The sequence below is a fragment of the Lepidochelys kempii genome, chromosome 4 (genome assembly GCF_965140285.1).
Source record: "Lepidochelys kempii isolate rLepKem1 chromosome 4, rLepKem1.hap1, whole genome shotgun sequence".
Taxonomy (NCBI): domain Eukaryota; kingdom Metazoa; phylum Chordata; order Testudines; family Cheloniidae; genus Lepidochelys; species Lepidochelys kempii.
The window spans coordinates 83674541-83698878 of NC_136383.1; the positions used below are offsets into that span (position 1 = coordinate 83674541).

At 43.1% G+C, this 24338-nt stretch overlaps 2 protein-coding genes across 26 annotated transcripts in view; one reads left to right on the forward strand and one right to left on the reverse strand.

The window, feature by feature from the left end:
• PCM1 (pericentriolar material 1) overlaps positions 1-15905 on the reverse strand; it is an 88552-nt gene extending 72647 nt beyond the window's left edge. For 11 of the 23 annotated variants that reach the window (XM_073341884.2, XM_073341896.2, XM_073341893.2 and 8 more), the window contains exons 1-7: positions 15751-15905; positions 6646-6759; positions 5738-5983; positions 3429-3701; positions 2606-2776; positions 2300-2416; positions 813-983 (exon numbers count right to left, since the gene is read on the reverse strand). In XM_073341884.2, the coding sequence (XP_073197985.2) occupies positions 813-983; positions 2300-2416; positions 2606-2776; positions 3429-3701; positions 5738-5983; positions 6646-6741 (1074 nt within the window). In that variant the 5' untranslated portion in view covers positions 6742-6759; positions 15751-15905. Of the gene's footprint in view, positions 1-812; positions 984-2299; positions 2417-2605; positions 2777-3428; positions 3702-5737; positions 5984-6645; positions 6760-14179; positions 14336-14955; positions 15125-15750 lie in introns of those variants that run through there. The other 12 variants (XM_073341899.2, XM_073341894.2, XM_073341901.2 and 9 more) reach the window with 9 other exon arrangements.
• Positions 15111-24338, forward strand: part of FGL1 (fibrinogen like 1) — a 68006-nt gene continuing 58778 nt past the window's right edge. Inside the window, exon 1 of one of the 3 annotated variants that reach the window (XM_073341909.2) lies at positions 15111-15668. The gene's annotated coding sequence lies outside the window, so the exon portion shown is untranslated. The remainder of the gene's footprint in view (positions 15669-24338) is intronic. The other 2 variants (XM_073341906.2, XM_073341908.2) reach the window with 2 other exon arrangements.

The following is a 24338-nucleotide window of genomic DNA, read 5'->3' on the forward strand; positions in this document are numbered from 1 at the left end:
AAAAAAGATGGAGCACTAAAAATTCAATTACAAAAATATTTATTGAAAAAAAAAATCACAGGAGGACTGGACACATTTCAAAACACGGTTTTTAAGGCACTGACCCCCACAAATGTGTTTTTCCCTGCAGGTATAACTGGGTACTGCAACAGGCATGCACAGTTTATCCTCTGTAGAGAGTTTATTACAGATCATATTTTTCCTTGGGCAACAGAAGTTTTTGATCTTCCACTACACTTTCTCTACACAAGATGTTTGTTATTACGTTCTTTCAGGCAGATTAATAGCATGAAAATTAACAGATCTAAGTGTGAATTATCTAAAATGACACTACATTAAGCCAATTTAAAAACACTTTCCCAGAAATAAGAGTGCAATTGCATCAAGGCATGAACCTGAAGTGGCAAGCTGTGGTTACAAAAAGTTAGATTAATAGCTGGACATAGAGTTAGATTTATACCCCTCACTAATAAAAAAAGAACATATGTTGGGTTGGAGGAGGAGATTAGTAAAAACTCATTTTTATAAAATCTCCACTTCCCAAAACAAGTCAACATGAAGAAGAAGAGACATTCAATGAAAATTTAGCCAAACACAGTTAAGACAGACAGATCTATTGTTATAGTGGTAACTAAAGCATTAAACACCAGAAGCTTCTGTATGAAAAGAATGAGAGAAAAAAGTAATTGTTCATTACAAATATTAGTATGTTTTAAAGCACTTTAGCAACAAAGGAACTGAGGAAGAAAAAGAAAATCAGCAAGTACAGACCCTATTTTGGAGACTTGCCAAGTTAATATTCTGAAGAGTACCTGTGAGGGTAATCCAATCCTAATAGGCCAGATTTCCCTGCCATTCAGAGCAGCTTTGTCACCTTTCCCTTTTGGACTTGTAACGTCAATGTCTGAAACCTGTCCTTGTGAAGCTGAATTCCCTAGTTTGTCCTCAATGCAGGGCCGAATTTTCAAACTAAAAGATACTTCCTTTATTAAATAGTTTAGTAGGTTAGATTTAGAACACACTCCTGTTTAACATGCATTTTTAAACTATAACATTGCTTACCTAGTTCATTTGTGTCTTATTTATTATATATGGCAAACTATTACTTCAAATAAGTCTTCGCTTGTTTAATTTTACTGTATTTTCAATTTCCTTTATTAAATTTTTTTTAAATGACAGGATTCCAAATATCACTGTATCATGTAATTATAGAGATACTTTCAATATTTCAAAGAACTATATTATAAAAGAAACCTAATTCCAAAATTCTTAAAGCCACACACATAAAAATGAAAAAATATGCTTTCTGTATAAACAAGATACAAGCTTTGTTTACGAGAATTCTACATGGATATATATTTCTATCAGTATTGGTTATTTTTTCACATTTTAAACAACATTAAAAAGTTAGATGTAGATGTTTAATCTCTACAATGTTATCATTCTGAAAGACCTGATAAAAACAAAAACATCTTGCAGGACTTTGATATTAGATTGAGAGACTGTCTGGTTTCATTCTGAATTTTAATCAAGTACCTCTGTATTCTTTATTTAAACACTACTTTTAACTTCCTAGAACACACATTCCAACCCGTAGTCTGTGGAGCACTTTGCTGATGGTCCACAGCACGCTGGCTGGAAACAAAGAGTCAATGCCATATACACAGATGCTTAAATTTTATTTAAAAGGCGATAAAAAATTAGGAAGAATTCAATGTTCTTTTCCACGTGAGCAACTGCTGAAATTGCTACAGGAAAGTTATGTGATCACAAATGGGAGAGGAGATGGTCTATGCAATCATGAGTGTATATATGTAGAAACGCCAGAGTCCATAAGACACTCTAATAAGAGGTGGCCCACTCAATGAAAGAGGTTGGGAACCCCCGTCCTAGAGCAATGCTTTTTATGGTATCACTATAGATATACTTATGCTTTCTATAGCAACAACCCATGATAGTGAACCATTTCCACTCTTCCATTACCCTTCAATTCCCCCTGTACTGGAAGCACACCACTTACCGAAAACAGCTTTGAAAACTAGTCCTTTCTGCATTAATAGGCCAGATACATATTTAACCCCTAGAACTATTTAAAAGATTCATAAGCTACCAAAAAGTAAAACTGCTACAACAGAAGCTTTTAAAAAACAAACTTTTTAAAAATATACATCATTGAGAGTTTGGGGGGTTTAAGTCTCCTTGAACTGAATTTCAGATTAACAATACTATCAAGTATCAGTCAGGAAAAGAAAAAAACAAGTCTTCATTTCTAGCACCTTAATTACTAAAAGCAGCTTACCGTGGTATCTGAAGCCTCAGACTGCACATCTATGTTTAGCGATGTGCTCTCAGCTACAGAACCAGATCCCACAGCTGAATCTATAGTCCGAACATCCTCCTCCTCATTTTCTCTAGCCTGAAATATTTTAGGGGCATAAATCAAAAGCTATATAAATGGGGTAGTAAAAATGAATTATTATGGATGGCACTGTATCTTGAAGTTAACTCTCCCAGCAGTACCATCAAAATGCCAATGATTGACTCCTTAAAGTTTTCTCACATTGCTTAAGAGAGACATATCTATTTTTAAGGCTCTGAAACTTACAAGCATCTTTTGCAAAAATTTCAGATAGGATTTTTCTTGCTCTTTAAGATGGTCTATGAGATGTGACAAGCGCTCAACATTAGCAGATCTTTCATTTTTCTCTACAAGATCATCCCGCATGGAGCTGGCCTTAGCAATATAGTCACGAATTTGAACTAGTCTGCTCACAATCTGCAGAGAAGACATTGAAATTATTCAGTAAGTTCATCAATAGTTTTGATATTTGTGATCCACAAGACATGAGGGTGATAATTTAATTTATACCACACCTAGGTAAATAAAATGAAAGGTGACATACTAGAGTTTATGGCCTCAATCCTATTATTGGCACTGACTTCAACATGTGCATAAAGTTCCAAGACTGAGGATTAATGTTGCTTCTGTCACAGATACCAGGTGCACCATTGAGCTCATATCTCTAAACATTATGTCACAATTTGTATGCTGGTCCCAGAAATTACCAAAACCATTAAAATGGTAATCAGACCAATCTCTAGACTTAAAAGTGGTGTATTAAATAGACTGCTTCTCTCTCAGTATGCAGAGTTACTAGCATTATGTGATCATAAGCATTCCCACATGTAGTATAATTTAAATCTCATTTAATGTATTCCGAAGCAAGTTACTGTGTAAAAAATTAAGAGTAGCAAAATATAAACCATCTTAGTAACCATTTGGAATTAATTTTAAAAATTAATGAAACTTTCTAGGAAGCTTCATCAGGGTGTCTACAACACAACAATGAAATTAGACATTTTCTAAAAGTTACAGTTTTTTAGGAGGAAGAGATTACAATAGGAATACACTGAGTCATGAACAATACCTGGCTACTATCCATAGCAGGTTCTCCTCTTCCATCTTCTTGAACAGACACCTGATAATTCTGCAAGAAGTCCTTACTTAGAGCAGATGCAAATAATTCTTTACATTGTGATGATCCATCAGTTTCTTTTTTTTGAGGGCTTGTGGCAGCATCCTTGCCTTTGTTAGTGTTAATCTGCAGTGATAGGAAGTTGAATGGTTTTCTGGTTTCATTAAGCTGACGTTTGTTGTTAGCAGCTGTTGCTCTACCTTGAGAATCACTTCCAATGCTCCTCTACATAAAAACAAACCAAAGGAAGTTATCATATATTACTTCAATATTCCTTTAAAAACATTGTTCTACTTTTATTAGTTCACAGTTGAACAAGAGTGGTACCATCATGTGGCATTATTGGGCATAGCGGGGGGGGGAGGGGGGGGGGGAGAGACACACACACCACACGACACCACCAAAAGATTCACCTCCTAGCCAGAGAACTAAACTTAGTAGCTGATGACAGATTAAAAATGATTAAAACCATCTCCACCAGGCGGATTCTGGTCAGAAACTTGACCTTCCAACCAATGTATTGGGAATGACAGGGAGACTTCTACAATTTTTATCAGGGTGCTGCCCCGGGACCCTGCTGTGAACTCCAACTTCATGCCTGATAATGTGAAGCCACATCTCCCTTCCAAATGCATGAGAAAGAAGCTACTTATCCCATAGCCTCCTCACTATTGAACTGGAATAAAGAACATCTGATACTGAATTCCTATATAGCCTCTTGCTTGCTGTGTGGGAAGATCTTCTACCCTAGTCTAGACTGCATTTTTTGTTATCCTCCCCCATCCGTAGCTCCAGAGCTTTCTTCTGCCACTACTAGGCTGGAATGTTTACTGATGCTATTCAGAACTCTGTGTGCAACCGTGACGTTAAGTATATCAGTTCCACTCTACTGTTCCTTGAAAAGCTAAGAGCAGCAACAGAAGCTCTAGAGTAGTCTGTCTTCAGATTTGGGAAGACTGCAAAGCAATGGGTCACATTAGCCCAAGTTACTGTCACAACCATAAAGACTAGGTTTTATTGTCACTGTTTTAATGGAAAACTTAAATTCAGCAAAAATTTAGGGAAGTATAGAAAAAAGTATGACATTCCATTCTGCCACAAGGCACCCAATCCAGGGTCAGAATCTCAAATTACAGAAAGAAATGCATTCAAGAAAATACTTTCAAGATTGGCAGGTACTAAATAACCTCTAACTCTCACAGATGTGTTACACAGAGAAATACTCATTTGGAGAACTGCAATTTATTACACTACCGAGTGACACCATATGCCAACCTTCAGGTATGCGGTCTAGTGAAAATAGCTGACCTACCAGAAGGTATCTGGACACCATGATCCAGAATATATGTATTTTTCTACACTTTTTCCAATTCAGAATATGGATTATTATTTGCTATGTGATGTCAATGCACATTTTTTATTTGAGCCACTGACTTTCGAAGTCTTTCCTTTTGAAAAAACAGGAGTACTTGTAGCACCTTAGAGACTAACAAATTTATTTAAGCATAAGCTTTCATGTGCTAAAACCCACTTCATCGGATGCATGCAGTGGAAAATACTGTAGGTAAGTAGGTAGATACACACGCACACAGAGAACATGAAACAATGGGTGTTACCATACACACTATAACGAGAGTGATCAGTTAAGGTGAAAAGAAAAGGAGTACTTGCTATTACCAGCGGGGGGGGGGGGGGGGGGGGGCATTTCCAGCAGTTGACAAGAATGTGTCAGGAATAGTAGGGGGGAAAAATGGGGGGAAATTATGTAATGGATGTGTCATTACACAAAGTAAAACTATTTCCCCATGTTTATTTTTCCCCCCTACTGTTCCTCACACGTTCTTGTCAACTGCTGGAAATGGCCCACCTTGATTATCACTATAAAAGGCTTTTTTCTCTCTCCTGCTGGTAATAGCTCACCTTAACTGATCACTCTCGTACAGTGTGTATAGTAACACACACTGTTTCATTGGGGGGGAGGGGAGGGTTGTATATATACATACATACATCTTCCTACTGTATTTTCCACTGCATGCACCCGATGAAGTGGGTTTTAGCCCACGAAAGCTTATGCTCAAATAAATTGGTTAGTCTCTAAGGTTCCACAAGTACTCCTGTTCTTTTTGCAGATACAGACTAACACTGCTGCTACTCTGAAACGTTTCCTTTTGAAGTCTGTCAGATTAATAAAGACAGTTTAGCAGGTTTGTGTGGTTTTATATTCACATTTATACAATTTTTGCAAATACACATCCACAAACCTGATCCAGATCACTGAAGTTTATTCTTTGTTTAAGCCTTTCTAATTCTGCTTGCTCTGGAACAGACATCTGAGTCATATATCTAGTGTGAGGAAAACTATGAAGAGTCCTTGTCTTCCGCCGTCCCATTCCGGGTGAGGACTCTGGAGATATGTCATTAGTAAGCCTTGTTTCACCTTCCCCACCAAATTTTTTCTTGTTTTTCTCTGAAGACCTGTTTGCTTTCTTCTGTTGACCCCCCCAGTCCTTCAGAAAAGCAGAAAAAAAAGCATATTCATTATCTCTTTAGTGAAAAAAAGATATGGTTTACTTCAGTGAATTGAAGTTTGATTCTATTTTAGAATTACAGAAAAAAACAAAAATGTCAAAACATGCTTTTATTTAAGCAATAATTTGAAAATCAAATTGGATAATATAGTTTTCTCTAAAGCACAAATAATAAGTTATCTGACAGGAAGTTTGGTCCACTTAACCTTTTTTGTCTTCAGAAGTATTTGTTCACTTGAAACAAAGCTACACTAGCATTTTTCTTCCACTGAGTCTTCGGAGGGTTATAATGCTTAACCTTGAGGGAAAATTCCCACTTAAGGCTTTCAATCAAATAGTCTCCCTCCCCCTCCCAAAATGGTTTATACATACCTAGATTTGCAACTCAGTTTTGATAGGCCACCTCTTGACCACAGATGATCATTCGTAACAGTGTATGGCTTTCAAATCTATCATACATTTATTTGTTTGCTGACTTTTGTTTCAGTTGGACACATGTATTTAGTTTTATGAACAGAATGTAAGCAACAACTACTACTACAGTATTTTGTTTGCCAATTTTTACGGTTTCATATCTATCCATCATGTCAATTTTCACTTTCAGTATGATGTGACAATTAAAAAGTTAACATGAATTATACCGTATTGTTCAGCCGGTCATCAAAGCTTTCATTGCTCCAGCTAGGCAAGTCCTGATCATTCATGCCTTCCTCAAAAGGACCACCTCCTGTTGCCATGGTATGCAGTCAAAAATGCTATAAAAAAATTATAGTTAAACCTATTTTAATGCAGCATATTTCCCGTTGCAACTAAAAATTAGAGATCTTTTCTTTAAAGACAAACTATTCTAATCCAAACTCAGCACTATGCACTTTTCATGAAGTAAATGAGACCATAGAAAATTATATGCAGTTCCTCAGAAGCCTAGGAAATTGAGCTATTATGAAAAATATTTTACAAAGGTATTTTATGAAACACTAAAATCCATAAATATTAGCAATGCAGAGAAAAATCAAGACAGGTGCTAAAACTAAACATTCTCACAGATGTTGTCAATAAACTATGAGGTTTACTTTCTAAAATTGTTCTATTATAAAAGAACAGTACAAATTAAAAATATTTTAGAATATTCACCTTGTGCAATAAAGAGCACAAAGGTATAATGAGAAATTTTAGTTCATGGAAACACTATAAAGAATGCAATACAGTAACATCAGGTCCACAGTGATGTCAGTCTAATACATCTTCCAAGAATTAAAAGTTTCCTATAAAGAACGTAACCAAAGCAAAATGCCCTTTATTCAATACTAAAATATATCCCAACAGAGCGTTGAAAGGGACACTAGCTAACAACCAGTAAGAGGAATTCCTTTTCCTTGCTATACCACAAATTACAAACATTTAATTAGAAAATGCCCTGGGGTTTATCCTAAATATGGTTTATATAAAAATAAAAACATATGAACCACTATATTTGTGTATTTAGCAAGGAAATAGTTTGGCTAATATAAGATAAACTAAGGGTCTGCATTAGAAACAAATCTGAAGTTAAATTCACTCTGTCAATAGTTAAGGAAATCACTTCTGCCTAAGTTTAACTAGTTTTGATACAAGCAACACCTACTTACATATAGCTAAAGAAAATTAGAGAAAAATATAATAGCTTTTTAAAGCTGAATCCTTAGCTTATCCTGTTGAGCATTGGTATGAAAGATCACAAACTATGTGTAATTACGTATACAGTAGTGCTGCGATACCAAGCATGCACAACACAAGAACAAATTTGTAGTCCAGGTAGCCGTGAAACACGTTAGCTGGGTTGAGCAGGAAACCAGTTCCTTTCACCCACACTGATATTCACATAACATTCAGTTACAGAAGTGGAATACTGACACACTTTTGCAAGTAATCGCTTTCCTACATAGCCCAAGCTGTCAGGTGAAAATTAGGATCATGTTCTGAAGTTATCTTATGCAATACAATGTGGTGTTATTTTATTTCTTCTGGTGCTAGTCAGAACTTAGTAGCTTAGATAGGAGACCAAAAAAACCAGAAGGTATATAACACTAGTGGGTCAGACTTTTGTCCCCATCTGAGACCATTAATTCCAAAAAACACATTTTCACATCACAGAAAAAGCACACTATATGTCCAGAGGTCATCTGTGTTTATAAGTTGGCTACCAAAGTGATTTCTTGGTATCCATCTAGGATTGATGCTAGAAGAATTAAGCCTGATCTACATCTGAAAGTTGTACCACTGTAAATATTATGGTTACCTAATGTGGATGTACTTACACTGGCAAAAAAGGTGCCTTATATCAGGACAGTGCATTCCCCTTCCTGTACAGGAATAAACTCTACCAATATAAGCACTTTTATACTCATTTAATTGTGTCCACATGAGGGTGTTGTACTACTTTCACTTTTATTGATGTAGTTAAAGCAGTAAAACTTCAGGTGTAAACAAATCCCTGGTTCACCTCTGCCTAGGCACAAACTGCATAGCTAGGCTAATTTACAAAACAAAAAAAATTAAAATATCATAAGCATGTATTACTTTTGAAAACAGTTTCTAAATCCATAGAAGGAACAAGCACTAAACAGATTACAAGGTTTGCAAGCAAAACTATCTTTGACTTATTTTTTGATAGCGGCGGTAAACGTGACTGTATGAGCCCCTCAATGCCCATCTAGCTACAACTGTTGCCAGGCCTGACAAACTCACTACACAAAGCACACTGTTACAATATTTATCCAAAGAATATCTTGTAAGGTACCATATAAACATTGATGACACTCTAGTCATTAATATTCTTGCATGATGCACTTACAGTTAGAATGTAAAGAGTTATGTACGTGTGCTGGAAATAAATTACTAAAATATATTTAGACCAAGCAATCCAAGTACAGTAACTCCTCATTTAAAGTCATCCCAGTTAACGTTATTACACTGCTGATCAATTGGAGAACATGCTCGTTTAAAGTTGAGCAATGCTCCCTTATAACGTTGTTTGGCAGCCGCCTGCTTTGTCCACTACTTGCAGAACCAGCAGCCAGTTGGAGCTAGCTGGTGGGGGCTTGGAATCAGGGTGGACCAGCAGTCCCCCCACGCCCCATCAGCTCCCCGCTCCCTTAAGTTCCCTGTGCGCGCAGCTGCCCAGCAGGCTATCAACTGCCAGCAGTTCAGCTGTCCCTCCACCCACTACCATGTGCTGCTCCTGCCCTCTGCCTTGGAGCAGCTCCCGGGAGCCTCCTGCTTGCTGTGCAGGGGGAAAGATGGAGGCTAATGTGAGGATGTCCCCCTCCCCACTGTTTACCCCATCTCCATAGAGTGGAGAGGGATGGGGGACACACACGACAGGGCTCAGGATGGAGGGAGCCTGCTGGCAGCAGCTGCTGTCTAAACTTGCTGATCTACTCAAAAAGGCAATGTACTTAGAATGGGGTCAGCGTACTTAAAGAGGCAATGTGCATCGTGCTCGCTCTCACACATAGGGTGTATGTCTCTGCCATGCTGTCTCCCCTCCCTCCATTTGTGCTGCCTTGTAGAGTGAGAGTACGTGTACATACACACACACAGTCTTTTGTCTGGTGAAAAAAATTTCTTTGGAACCTAACCCTCCCTATTTACATTAATTCTTATGAGGAAATTAGATTCGCTTAACATCATTTTACTTAAAGTCACATTTTTCAGGAACATAACTACAACATTAAACGAGGAGTTACTGTAGAACTGATAAACTGGTTTGTCCTAAACAATGCAATGTATGTGGGCAGGCTTTGCAAGCAAAACACAATAAAAGTATGTTGCATGTAAGGTAAACAGAATGACCAAACAGCAGGAAGAGGGCACCAGCTTGCTCAAAAACACACAGTAGGACCAAAAAGAAAAGGAGTACTTGTGGCACCTTAGAGACTAACCAATTTATTTGAGCATAAGCTTTCGTGAGCTACAGCTCACTTCATCGGATGCATACTGTGGAAACTGCAGAAGACATTATATACACAGAGACCATGAAACAATACCTCCTCCCACCCCACTCTCCTGCTGGTAATAGCTTATCTAAAGTGATCACTCTCCTTACAATGTGTATGATAATCAAGTTAGGCCACTTCCAGCACAAATCCAGGTTCTCTCACCCTCTGCCCCCCCGCCCCCCCAACTCACTCTCCTGCTGGTAATAGCCCATCCAAAGTGACCGCTCTCTTTACAATGTGTATGATAATCAAGGTGGGCCATTTCCAGCACAAATCCAGGTTTTCTCACCCTCTCCCCCTTTTCCAAAAGCCACACACACAAACTCACTCTCCTGCTGGTGAGAAAACCTGGATTTGTGCTGGAAATGGCCCACCTTGATTATCATACACATTGTAAAGAGAGTGGTCACTTTAGATAAGTTATTACCAGCAGGAGAGTGGGGTGGGAGGAGGTAGTTTCATGGTCTCTGTGTATATAATGTGTCTGCAGTTTCCACAGTATGCATCCGATGAAGTGAGCTGTAGCTCACGAAAGCTTATGCTCAAATAAATTGGTTAGTCTCTAAGGTGCCACAAGTACTCCTTTTCTTTTTGCGAATACAGACTAACACGGCTGGTACTCTGAAACCTGTCTACTATTAATAAACTTATTTTTAGTTTTACCATAAAATCATTTCAGTCCTCTGTATTAAACTGTGGGTCCTCAGATAAACTAACTAGCTTTTATGTCTCTTTGAAAGAAACAGACTTGATAATTTTGGTGACTGTTCAGTGATTGGGGATTGACACTGCAGAGAGAAGCCCCTGTGCAGCTTTGATGGAAAAAGTGACTTTGATGGGAAAAGTAAAGACTTTGCCACGCAAAAGCATAATCACCTAAACTAGAGAAGGCAGTGCACCTGGTGCTACAAGCAGATGTCACCACCAAAGGTCTACAAGTGAGGAGGAAAACAGTATGTCATCCAAAATTTTATGAAAGATCGTTTAATAGAGACCTCATTTCAAATCAATATGCTCCATCAACACCAAGTGCAAACACAGAATACGTTTTGCAATTAAGGGCAAATCCACCAAGTGAATATATGCCAGGCTTGACAGTGTAACAACCATTTTATCCTTACCTACATCACTGGCCATTACGAGTTCATCTTGGCAAGATTAAAGATCATCTGGTTTACAATCAAACTAGGTAAGTATATTCTTCCCTTATGATGTTATACAATTTGTCTAAGTCTAGTATAAGATTACATCACAACAGCCATTTTTTTTCCAGTGTAAAAAACAATGGGCAATATTTATCTTAGCATCTAACAGAAGTAAGACGCACATCAGATACATTTTTTACTACTACATAAAACCTCCTGTAGGGATTGAGTATTTCCACTTAATTAAGTCTCCAAAATCAGGTAAGTTACACCTATGCAAACTTCTGAAATCTTAAGTAACTCTTCTCTCCTATTTACCAATATTTTGGTGGCATTGGGACTTTTAATCCTGGCTTATAGCATTCACTAAATCAACTAGACTTACTTATATGCTTAAATTTAAGCATATGCTTAGGCACCTTGCTGAATCATTGTCCAGGCAGCTTATCATATCCTGATGATTTCTTACATTTGTTTTTAAAACGTTTTCTAATAAACCCACATCCCTATTGGACTCACATCAATTCTTAGAAACTGATGCAAATTATTTGTTACTTTGAGATGAGATATTTTTCACCAAGATGAGCTTGAACTATACAGCTCTTCCAACTTTTTTCTGATTCATTCGTTTTAACTGAGACCACATGCAGCTCTTTTCGAATAGTTAATTCAATAAAATGTCATGCACGTGAAACTAAGTTCAGTTTTTCTTGGTCTTTTCTTGGTGTACTTGTGGCACCTTAGAGACTAACCAATTTATTAGAAAGAAGGACTTGTGGCACCTTAGAGACTAACCAATTTATTAGAGCATGAGCTTTCGTGAGCTACAGCTCACTTCCTCAGATGAGTGTTCTCCGACTGGTTTATGAATGTCAGGATACATGAAATCAGATGTCAGGAATTATAACATTCATAAACCAGTCGGAGAACACTTCAATCTCTCTGGTCACGCAATCACAGACATGAAGGTCGCGATCTTAAAACAAAAAAACTTCAAATCCAGACTCCAGCGAGAAACTGCTGAATTGGAATTCATTTGCAAATTGGATACTATTAATTTAGGCTTAAATAGAGACTTGGAGTGGCTAAGTCATTATGCAAGGTAGCCTGTTTCCTCTTGTTTTTTCCTACCCCCCCCCCCCCAGATGTTCTGGTTTAACTTGGATTTTAACTTGAAGAGTGGTCAGTTTGGATGAGCTATTACCAGCAGGAGAGTGAGTTTGTATGTGTATGGGGGTGGGGGGGATGTGAGAAAACCTGGATTTGTGCAGGAAATAGCCCAACTTGATTGTCATGCACATTGTGTAAAGAGTTGTCACTTTGGATGGGCTATCACCAGCAGGAGAGTGAATTTGTGTGGGGGGGTGGAGGGTGAGAAAACCTGGATTTGTGCTGGAAATGGCCCACCTGATGACCACTTTAGATAAGCTATTACCAGCAGGACAGTGGGGTGGGAGTAGGTATTGTTTCATATTCTCTGTGTATATATAAAGCCTGCTGCAGTTTCCACGATATGCATCTGAGGAAGTGAGCTGTAGCTCACGAAAGCTTATGCTCAAATAAATTGGTTAGTCTCTAAGGTGCCACAAGTACTCCTTTTCTTTTTGCGAATACAGACTAACACGGCTGTTACTCTGAAACTTTTCTTGGTGTGTTATTTTCTTTCACTTTACTTCCTAGCACAGAGGAGGGCAAACTGTGGCCCACGGGACCATCCTGCCCGGCCCCTGAGCTCCCAGCCCTGCTTTTCCCTCTTCCTCGCAGCCTCAGTGCACTGCATCGCTGGCGGCACTCTGATCCGCCACTCCTGCCAGGCAGTGCAGCAATGGGGGCTGTAAGCTCCTGCCACTCTGAGCAGCATGGTAAGGGGGCACAGGTAGGGGGTTTGATAAGGGGCACGAGGTCCCAGGGGGCAGTCAGGGAACAGGGAGCGGTTGGATGGTGTGGAGGTTCGGGGGGTGTGTGGGGGCAGTCAGGGGATGGGAAGCAGGGTAGGGGGTGGGAGTCTCGGGGGCAGGGGTGTGGATAGGGGTTGAGGCAGTCAGGGGACAGTGAGCAGGCGGGGTTGGATGGGGGTAGAGTCCTGGAAACGGTTGGGGTAGGGGTATGGATAGGGGTCAGGGCAGTTAGGGGACAGGGCAGGGGGAGGTTAGATAGGGCAGAGGTTTGGGGGAGGTCAGGGAGTGGGGAACAGGGGAGGTTGGATAAGCGTGGGAGTCCCAGGGGGCCTGTTGGGGGCGGGGGTGTGGATAGGGGGCAGGGCAGTTAGGGGACAGGGAGTAGGGGGGGTTGGATAGGGGGTGGGGTGCCAGGGGGCAGTTAGGGGCAGGGGTCCCGGGAGGGAGTGGTCAGGGGATAAGGAGCAGGGGGGTTGGATGGGTCAGGGGTTCTGAGGGAGGTAGTCAGGAGGTAGGAAGTGGGAGGGGGCGGGGCGCAGGCTGTTTCAGGAGGCACAGCCTTCCCTACCCGAGTCTCCATAAAATTTCACAACCCACATGTGGCCCTTGGGCCAAAAAGCCACATTAACATCTTTTATGTTTATTTTCTCTGGTTTTCGGTGACACTTCGCATATAGTCAGTTTCACCATTTCCCATTGGTCAGTATCTCCCTTGCTGAAGGGCCCCTTAGAAGCACTAACAAAGAAGAAAATAGTTCCTACCCTTTAAAGGTTTTAAAATACAAAAAAAAAAAAAAAAAAATCAGGTCATTGCAGTTAGTGGATAGTCTATCAGAAAAATGGGTCATAAAGCTAATTTAAAAAAAATTCCAAAAATTTAAAGTTGAGAATGTTCACTCATTTTTATCATCAAGCAGTCACAGAAAGCCAACATACCAACTCCTCACTCTATCAGGACTTGCACTAATGATCCATACCATCAATTTTGTATTGTATAGACCTAACACAATCCAATATCAAAACTGCTGATCCTATTATACTGGCAATAAACAAATTGTGTAAAGGTACAAGTCAGGTAAACATTTGCACAAGAACAAACCAATGCCAAGATGTAACCTTTTACTTTAGGCCTTTTATTTTATGTACACTTACAACTTCAAGTGTGACTCCAACAAGTTATGAAACAGTCTCTTGTCAAATTTTAAAGTATCCATTTGAGCTGAAAAAGCTCATATGTTCAACACTTGTAATTTGATTGTGGAGGGAATCAAATATTCTGCACAATCTTCAACTCAGAAGTTCTGAAAACTAGAGATTTTAAAAGGGACAACATTAATTTAAAATCTAGCCTTAAAAAAGCTAAATTAAAAGTAATTTCAGATACCACAGACACTTCATGAATCCCCCTTCTAATCTCCAGTTTTGCCTTCATATTCTGTTGCTACTGGGAGATCCAAGCAGCTGAGAAAGCTGGCTATACATTAAACTGACTAAAGCAGTGTTGCCAACCCACGATGTAAACAAACAAAATCCCAGAGAAATAGTTCTCTAATCTCTTTCAGCTGACAATCATTCGATGAAGTGAGCTGTAGCTCACAAAAGCTTATGCTCAAATAAAATTCTGTCAGTCTCTAAGGTGCCACAAGTCCTCCTTTTCTTTTTGCAGATTAACAGGGCTGCTACTCTGAAACATATCCTCACATGTATCACAAACAACTGTGAACAAAAACACTGCGGCAGGAATGTTACTTGGACGGCGAGATGTCCCTCCAGTGGGGGGTACCGAGAAGCCCCGGCTCTAGCACAATAAATCGCCCATAAACACGCTCGATACCGAGTGGCCAGGCACACGAAGGGCCCCAGCTGAAGTCCATTTTCATTACGATCGCTGTTCCAGGCCCAGGCAATAGAACCCAGGACCGACCTACCTGCCTGCCTGCCCTTCAGTCGCTCCGAGACCCCAGCGCAGGAAAGTTCCTGCCCCCTCCACCTCCTGCTGCCGCCAGCGGGGATGGAGGAGCCGAGCTGCGGCCTCAACCGCTACAAGGTGGGGAGGCCGTTAGCAGGGCGGACCCGCTCCTTCCCAGCGGCAAAGCCGGCGGGCGGGCTCCGCGCCAAGGGCCGCTGGCAGGAAGCGGTCGGGCGGCCGTTGCCCGTGAACGCGCAGCGTCTCCTCGGAGAAACGAGCAACATACCCTCCCCCAACACCCCTCCACGCGGCGGGAACGACCGGCGCAGCTGGCCGGGCACCTTGGGGCGAGGAGCCGCTGCACAGAACCGGCGCCTCCCCCCACCCCGCTCCGTGAGAGAGCGAGCTGTCGGCGGCCGCTTTGTCCGCCGGGACCCGGCGACACTGGCCGGGCAAGACGAGCGCCACGCAGCTCTCCCCGTCCCGCGGGGGCCGTGCCCGGCCCGGCCGAGCGGGCTGCGAAGGCCAAGGGCTCCTCACAGGCCCGTCCCAGCTCTCCCTTCCGCGGCGCCTCCGGTGCAGCGGGCCGGGCAGCGAGCGGCGGACTCCCCGCGGCGAGCGGCAGGGAAAAGGCCATGTGGGCAGAGAGAAGGGGAACAATGCGGCAGCGGCGCCGCTGGAATAACATCGGGGCTGCCCTGGGGAAGGATCCCGCCTTGGGAGGAGCTCCAGGTAACCGAGATCGGGGCCCTCAACCAGGCCCGCCCCCCGGCCGGACTCGGGCTCCCAGACCCCGGCGGGGCAGCGGTGTTACCTTGGCAGCAGCACTGCTACCTTGGGCCCTGCGGCACCGACCGGGCCCTGTTGGTTGCGGGGTGAGGGGGGACAGGGACCCTCACACGCAAGCCTCAACGGCCACCTTCGCCGCCATTTTGGTTCTCCCCTGTACGCGGAGGCGGGGCGGGGCGGATGGATATACACCGTTACTTAGTAACGCACTTCGCAGATGCTCCTCCGCGCGGCCCCCTGCGGCGGCGTAAGGGCACGTGACTGACGGCCGACACAGCGCGCTTTTTTTTCACGCTATTCCGCTCACTCCATTCCTGGCGGGAAACCTGAGACAGCTTAATAGAGCCAGTGCCCCAAAAATAACCAAAACTATAAATCCCGACATGCCATGCGTGACCAAGCTAGTTCCACCTCCTAAGGAGCAGAGCATGGTGGGATTGGTAGTGTCAGTGGTCTTGAGGATGACTATGGGTGGGTGTGGAGAGAGGGGGGAAGAGAGAGCGAGACACACACCCACACACGCTCCGATCGCAATGCATGCTGGGAAGTGTAGTCTCCTCTGACAGGTTAGCCTGTATTCGGCAAAAGAAAAGGAGTACTTGTGGCACCTTAGAGACTAACCAATTTATTTGAGCATGAGCTTTCGTGAGCTACAGCTCACTTCATCGGATGCATTCATTCTCTTTTGGTTACAGTGCTCCAATAAGGGTCAAGAATTTTGTCGCTAAAGCCTGGAGTGTCTGCTGAGAGAGATGGTCCCATTGCATCACAAACAGGGTTGAGAGCACTTTTTGTTCAGCGTGTCACTGGTTCAATCACCACTGGGATTCACAGTCTGTTTTCATCCAGTTTTTAAGTTCTCAGCCATTTTGACTTTATAATTACACTGGTGCCATGGACAGCTATAGTATATAAAATATGTATTTATCCCATGCCAAGAGTTCAACACCACTGTGAAATCTGATGTAACTCAACTAATCGCCCCACCCTTACTCAACAGCTAATGTTTGTGCATGCAACAGTCCCATGGGTTGTCTGGCGGAGACTGCACACGTAGTAGATTACAGGGCCTAAATGCCACAATTCTTCAAAACAATACAACTAGCCCATGCAATTGCCTCAAACTCACATCCTCTCACCCTAGCACACATCCTTATTCACCCCTCACACAAATCAAAACAAATCTTCCAGAATTGTCACTTTCTACGTGTGTCACTCTGAAGACCAGAATGTCTGTCAAGTCTGTGTGAAGTGACAAACAGCAACAAGTATGGTAGAGAGCTAATTTTGGTTAGAATATGAGCAGGTTCAATCATCACTGGGATTTGCAATCTGTTACCATCCAGTTTTTAAATTATCAACCATTTTCAGCTTTTTTACCACCCGACTTTATGAATTACACCTGTGTGATGATACAGGCTTCCAGCTACTAGTACTGCATATTGATCTAGTTCAAGGATTCTCAAACTGGGGGTTGTGACCTCTCAGGAGGTTGCACGGTTATTATGTGGGGGGGTCATGAGTTGTCAGCCTCCACACCCCCAAATCCTACCTCACCTCCAGCATTTATAGTAGAATTAAATATTAAAAAGAATGTGTTTTTAATTTTTAAAGGGGGGTCACACTCAGAGGCTTGCTGTGTGAAAGGGGTCACCAATACAAAAGTTTGAGAACCACTGATCTAGCTGCATTATAGGTGTCCTAAAAAGAAAGGAGAATTGTTGGGATTGTGCCCTTTGTTTACTTCTCTATGGTTATATATAAAAGATATGAAACATTTTTTAGATTTTAAATTCATGGCATATTAATAGGATCATAACATCAGTCATCAAGTGTGAGAAGTTATTTTTATTTAGACTGCAATAGAAACAGTTTAAAGTGCATACTTAGGTTTAAAAGTTTTCATATTGTCTCCTAAGTCACACATAAAATGATAAATAAGAGATTAAAGAGAAAAATCTTCCTTTCAGCACATTTAATTTGTGCATTTATCTCCACATTGTGTATATTCTTTTTAAATTTTTCCCCTGTTGTGTCTTTTGTGTCATTTGTAGATATTTTTACACAGCAACAAGAGAAAAAAGCAAAACAAAAAACTTTCAGGCCCTCATTATACATCATAAAGAAGCACAGGCACACAAAAAGCACATAGAAGAGAACTTTATCTCTGTTTACACATAAATAGTTACATAGTCTTAAGCTTCAGAGTGGTAGCCGTGTTAGTCTATATCAGCAAAAACAATGAGGAGTCCTTGTGGCACCTGAGAGACTAACAAATTTATTTGGGCATAAGCTTTTGTGGGCTAGAACCCCCTTCATCAGATGCATGGAGTGGAAAATACAGTAGCAAATATAAATACACAGTACATGAAAAGATGAGAGTTGCCTTACCAAGTTGGGGGCGGGGGGAGGGTCAGTGCTAATGAGACAATTCAATTAACAGTAGAATACCAAGGGAGGAAAAATCACTTTTGAGTGGTAATGAGGGTGGCCCATTTCAAACAGTTGACAAGAAAGTGTGAATAACAGTGGGGGAAAATTAGTTTTTGTAGTGACCCATCCACTCCCCATCTTTTTTCAGGCCTAATTTGATGATGTCCTGTTTGCAAATTAATTCCAGTTCTGCAGTTTCTCATTGTAGTCTGTTTCTGAAGGTTTTTTTGTTGAAGAATTGCCATTTTTAAGTCTCCTATTGAGTGACCAGGGAGATTAAAGTGTTCTCCTACCGGTTTTTAAATGTTATAATTCCTGGTGTCAGATTTGTGTCCATTTATTCTTTTGCATAGAGACTGTCTGGTTTGGCCAGTATATATGACAGAGGGTCATTGCTGGCACATACTGTGTACATATACCTGCTACTGTATTTTCCACTCCGTGCATCTGATGAAGTGGGTTCTAGCCCACGAAAGCTTATGGCCAAATACATTTGTTAGTCTCTAAAGTACTATAAGGACTTCTTGTTTTTATAGTCTTAAGCTTCATTTATTAACATATACCTGTGTTTTGTAAGATCAGTAACACTTTGGCTTCCTCTCTGCAGCTCTTTACATCAGCTCTTCACGCCTGCCACCAGAGGTGAAACTAAGCTGGTACGCCCAATACGGCATACCGGCAAGAGCCAGTGCATCGTACTGGCGCAGCCCGGCTTCCCCAGGGGGCAATTTAAAGGGCCTGGGGCTCCCAGCAGTGGCTGGAGCCCCAGGCTCTTTAAATTGCCTCCAGAGCCCCGCTCCTGGAGCCCTGGAGTAGCGGCTGCAGAGCTCTGGGGGCTATTTAAAGAGCTGGGGTGGTAGAAGCAGGGGAGCCCCAGGCCCTTTAAATAGCCCCCAGTGCCCTAGGGTGGGGAGGGGCTCCGGGGGCTATTTAAAGGGCCGGGACCCCAACTGCCTCTGCTGCCCCGGTCCTTGAAATAGTCGCTGGAGCCCCACTGCTTCCCAAGGACTCTGGGAGCTATTTAAAGGGCCCACGGCTCCCCTACTTCTACCTGGGGAAGCGGCGGGGCTCCAGCGCCTATTTAAAGGACTGGGGCTGCAGAGGCAGCTGGAGCCCCCGCTACCCCAGGGATCCGGGGGCTATTTAAAGGGCCAGGGCAGTGGAAGAGGGGAGCCCCGGGCCCTTTAAATAGCCCCCGGAGCCCTGGGCTGCTGCTGCTGCTACCCAGGTGGGGGAGGCACTTACATATCAGGGTGGGCTGGGGCTGGCTCTGACCCCCTCAACCCCACCCCTTCCGCCCTAGGCCTCGCCCCTTCCGGGGGCCAGAGCTGGCCCCAGCGTACTGGTAAGTCACTCGACTTACTTTCACCCCTGCCTGCCACCCATTGGTCTACTTCATATGACGTTACCTTTAATATGCTATAACTCCTGCTATCGTGTCCTGTGGTCTCTATCAGCTACATCTCTGTTTTCAAAATAAGATACCTGGGGTGTTATGTCCAACATCTAGGCATCGCTGGCATTCAGAAAACCCCTACTCAGTTGCTGCCTATCCCCATAGGCATCTTAATTCCCTATGTGCTTAAGTTTCTGCCATTAAAGTCCCCAAAGTGCTTAAATTTTGGTAGCTGGGCACGTGCTCAGCCACCTCCATCCTGACGCTGCCCAGCTGCTCAGTGCTTAACTCTCATTCACACACTGAGTGTTCCTCTGCCTTTGGGGCCCAATCCAGTAGACATACTCAGAGCATGTCTAAACCCACGCCAAATGTCTGCTGGTGGTGCAACCCTCTCTTATGTCCTTTAGACCAATAGTTAGAGCTCTCACCATTTGGTTTTTTTATAGGCTTTTCCCAGAGTGACTGGTGATATAGTAGCCATATGATATCCAGGTCCCTAACTAAGACCAAAGGTTGCAGCTCAAGAGGGGTATCCGATCATGAGTTGCTCATACCTCTACTCCTACTGCCAGAAGTAGGGAAAAGGGGCCATGAATTCCTGAGCCTATATTACCTGAGACTCCAAAAGCAGGAGGCTCTAAGAATTTGTTTGTGGTTTATTGCTGAATGCTGATCCTGTGCAGTGGGTGTTTTCTTTATGCTCCATTAAAAATATGGTAAAGGAGACTTACATTGTTACTAAAGCCTTCATCACCTTATTTTACTTTACACGAGCAAAACAACAGCTGCAGGAAATTATTTTCCATGGCTCATCAACTGATCCCCTTTGTGCTAGAAGAACACAAGGACCAGAAACTCTGTGAGGCAGCAAATCTCTGATTTTTATGGCAAATGTCCCCACAGCAGGGAAGGGCATAAGGACATATTCCTATGTTTCCACAAGTGAAATCACTTAAAAAAAAAGAATATGCAGCAACTTCCTGTAATAGATCATGCTGATTTGTACCATTACCATCTCTATAACTATTGTGCAACTAATAATCTCATCTTAGAGCATGTAACAGATACTTGTTAAAAATAATTCTGCATCTATTACTTGAGTAATGTCTTTTTCTCCCACCCTCTACTGCCCTGCATGCATAATCAGCATTATACTGGCAATGGTTCAGAGAAAGATGTTCTATGTTTCAGAGTAGCAGCCGTGTTAGTCTGTATCTGCAAAAAGAACAGGAGTACTTGTGGCACCTTAGTGACTAACAAATTTATTCGAGCATAAGCCTTCGTAGGCTACAGCCCACTTCATCGGATGCATAGAATGGAACATATAGTAAGGCTAATCAGGAATCATAACATTCAAAAACCAGTAAGAGAACACTTCAGCCTCTCTGGCCACTCAGTAAAAGAGTTAAGGGTACCAATTCTGCAACAGAAAAGCTTCAAAAACAGACTCCAAGGAGAAACTGCTGAGCTTGAATTAATATGCAAACTAGATACCATTAACTTGGGTTTGAATAGAGACTGGGAGTGGCTGGGTCATTACACATATTGAATCTATTTCCCCATGTTAAGTATCCTCACACCTTCTTGTCAACTGTCTAAATGAGCCATCCTGATTATCACTACAAAAGTTTTTTTCTACTGCTGATAATAGGTCAGTTAATTAGCCTCTTACAGTTTGTATGGCAACTTCCACCTTCTCTGTATGTGTGTGTATATATATAAATATATCTTCTTACTATATGTTCCATTCTATGCATCCGATGACGTGGGCTCTAGCCCACGAAAGCTTATGCTCTAATAAATTTGTTAGTCTCTAAATTGCCACAAGTACTCTTGTTCTTTATGTTCTATGTTGTGACTGAGCAGTACCTATTATTGTCCTGCAGATGGCAGCAGCATCTAGCCCAGTGGTTGTCAACCTAATTATCATTGTGGGTCACATATGCAGCTCTATATGTGTTATGTGGGCCACATCCACACAATATACATATACTACCTGTACATCTACAAAAAAAAGTGTTAGTATTTGTTTTATGACAGAAATAAGATTCAAATCAATCTTGTATCTTTCATTTCAACACCAGCAAATGCCTACCAAGAACATTTTAAATTAGCTAAATAAGTAAAATCATTAACTGTTAAAAATTAATTTACTGTAAGGATGGCATGGTATGGTGTATTGTCACCCTCACTTCCGTGCTGTGGCTGGTGGTGCGGCTGGCCTGAGCGCCCAGAGAGTGCAGCTGCGGAGCCTGCCTGCAAAGATGGGGAGCCCTGTCAGATGCATGGGACTGCCCACCGTGGGACTGTCCACCATGCACCCAGCCCCCCTGCTAGGGACTGTCCCCCATTCACCCAGTATCTAGATCCCCCAACACTGGGCTGGCACACATGCCTGCCCTGCAGAGACAGGGTGCCCTATCCAAGGCAGAACAGCCCCCCATGGACTGCCCCCTCCAGAATCCAGCCTCCCACCCAGGGACTGTTCCCGCCCTGAACCCAGCCTCCCACCTAGGGACTTCCCCTCTGCACCCACCCACCCCCACCTAGGTACTGCCCCAGCACCTCCATATCCAGTGCCCCAGTATCTAGCTCCTCATCCAGGGAGTCCCCCAAGTCACCATTGCCCACACCTAGAGCCTGTCCCCCATGCACCAGCTGCACCCCTCTCCCTGCAGCCCTGGACCCTCTCCCTGCACTAGGGTTGCCAGGTGTCCAGTTTTTGACAGGAATGCCCGGTCAAAAAGAGACCCTGCTGATGGGGCCACTAGAAGGGCGGTCATGGGGTCTCTGCTCACTACCTCCACCCCAACCACTGTCTCCACAGCTCCCATTGGCCAGGAACCTGGCCGGGGCAGTGTTTGCGGGCACGGGCAGCGCATAGAGCCGCCTGGCTGCCCCTGCGCCTAGGAGCCGGACATGCTGGCTGCTTCCAGGAGCTGCCTGAGGTAAGCGCCACCCAGAGCCTGCACCCCACACCGCCTCCTGCACCCCAACCCCCTGTCCCAGCCCTGAGCCCCCTCATGCACCACAAAGCACTCATCCCCAGCCCCACCCCAGAGCCCACACCCCAGCCGGAGGCTGCACCCCCTCCCGCACCGCAACCTCCTACCCCAGCTAAGAACCCTCTCCCACACTCCGAACCCCTTGGCCCCAGCCTGGAGCCCCCTCCTGAACTCCAAACACCTCATCCCTGGTCCAACCCCAGAGCCTGCACCCCGAGCTGAAGCCCTAACCCCCTCCCGCTTCTGAATGCCCTGCCCGGTGAAAGTGAGTGAGGGTCGGGGAGAGCGAGTGACGGAGGAATAGGGTTGCCAACTTTGGTTGGACATATTCCTGGAAGTTTCATCAGATGACATAATCTTCAATTAAAGGTTAATCTTTAATTCCTGGAGATTCCAGGACAATCCTGGAGGATTGACAACCCTACGGAGGAAGCGGGGATGGAGTGAGCAGGGGGCAGGGCCTCAGGGAAGGGGCAGGGCAAGGGTATTCATTTTTGTGCGATTAGAAAGTTGGCAACGCTAGCCTGCATCCTAGCTCACTGCACCCCATTCCCATGGCCACTGGTCTACTAGGTTAGCTGTCTGTAGTTGAGCAGTGCAGCCTGCTCTGCCCATCTGCCGCTGCAGTCCTAGTGCCGGGAGCCTGCTCCAGCCAGGGCCACTGGAACCATAATCCTGTGGGGTGGGTGGGCACTGAGCACCCTGGCTTTCTACTGATGCTGCTGGGCCCGATCCTGCATGGCCCAATTTTTGCACCCCCCTACCAGCTCTGTGCCCGGGGCAAGTGACCCTCGCACCCCACCCTAGTTATGGCCCTGCGGAGGTCACATGAGCCACAGCTATATGCTGTTTGGGCTGCAAGTGGCCTGCATGTGGCAAACCACTAATCTAGCCACTTTCACGTTCTCTAGCTATCTGAAATAGCAATGTAGAAATGTGCTAAATGGAAACAGAAAAGAAAAACAAAATGAGAGAGAGAATTGTTAACTTGTAAAAGCCACCCAAATTTCCTCCCTGACCCCAAACAAAGAACTATACAATGAAAGAAACAAACCAAAAACTAATATACCTTATGAAGAAATTATCACAGCCAGGAGTTCATATGATTTTGTCCCTGTTTTTATTCAGTCCATTTTGAAGCTAAATTAATGAGGGAATTCTCATTTTCTATTCTTTCTGCATTATCATAGATAGCAAAAAGAGATAGTTCCAACATTTGAGATTCCATTCTAAAAAGAAAGTATTGAGGGGGCTTCTTTAAAATTGGAAAATTAAAAGAGCATCTGATAGCAGTCATTCCTGCACGTTTCATGAGCCCCATGGACTAACTGCTTTCTTTACACCTTATGGCTTTGATTTACATTAAAAATCTGTCAGCATTAAAGTATTTAGCGTATAAAGCTATGCTGAATACTGCAAAGTCACCCTAATTTTCATGTCCGTATGTGCTCCTATTTTAATACGGAAGCAATCTGCCAAAATGTGTACCACTATAGAGTACATCTGATTGAAAATAAATGTGTTCTTTAGCAGTTGCATTGTCTTAGGCTCACACCCTGGAGGTGCATGTTGACTTTGTATATTAACACAAGTTGTCAAACATGTCACATTGTAGCAATACAGAGTTAAGAAATTTCACAAAGTACCATGGAAATTAACTTTGTGGTGTGTGATACTGCATACTTTACTGAAGCAATAAAGCATGCAATACTGAGCCACACGTCACAGTGGGTAAGTGTGAAGCACTGGGGTACCATTTAACCAGTTCAGTAACGT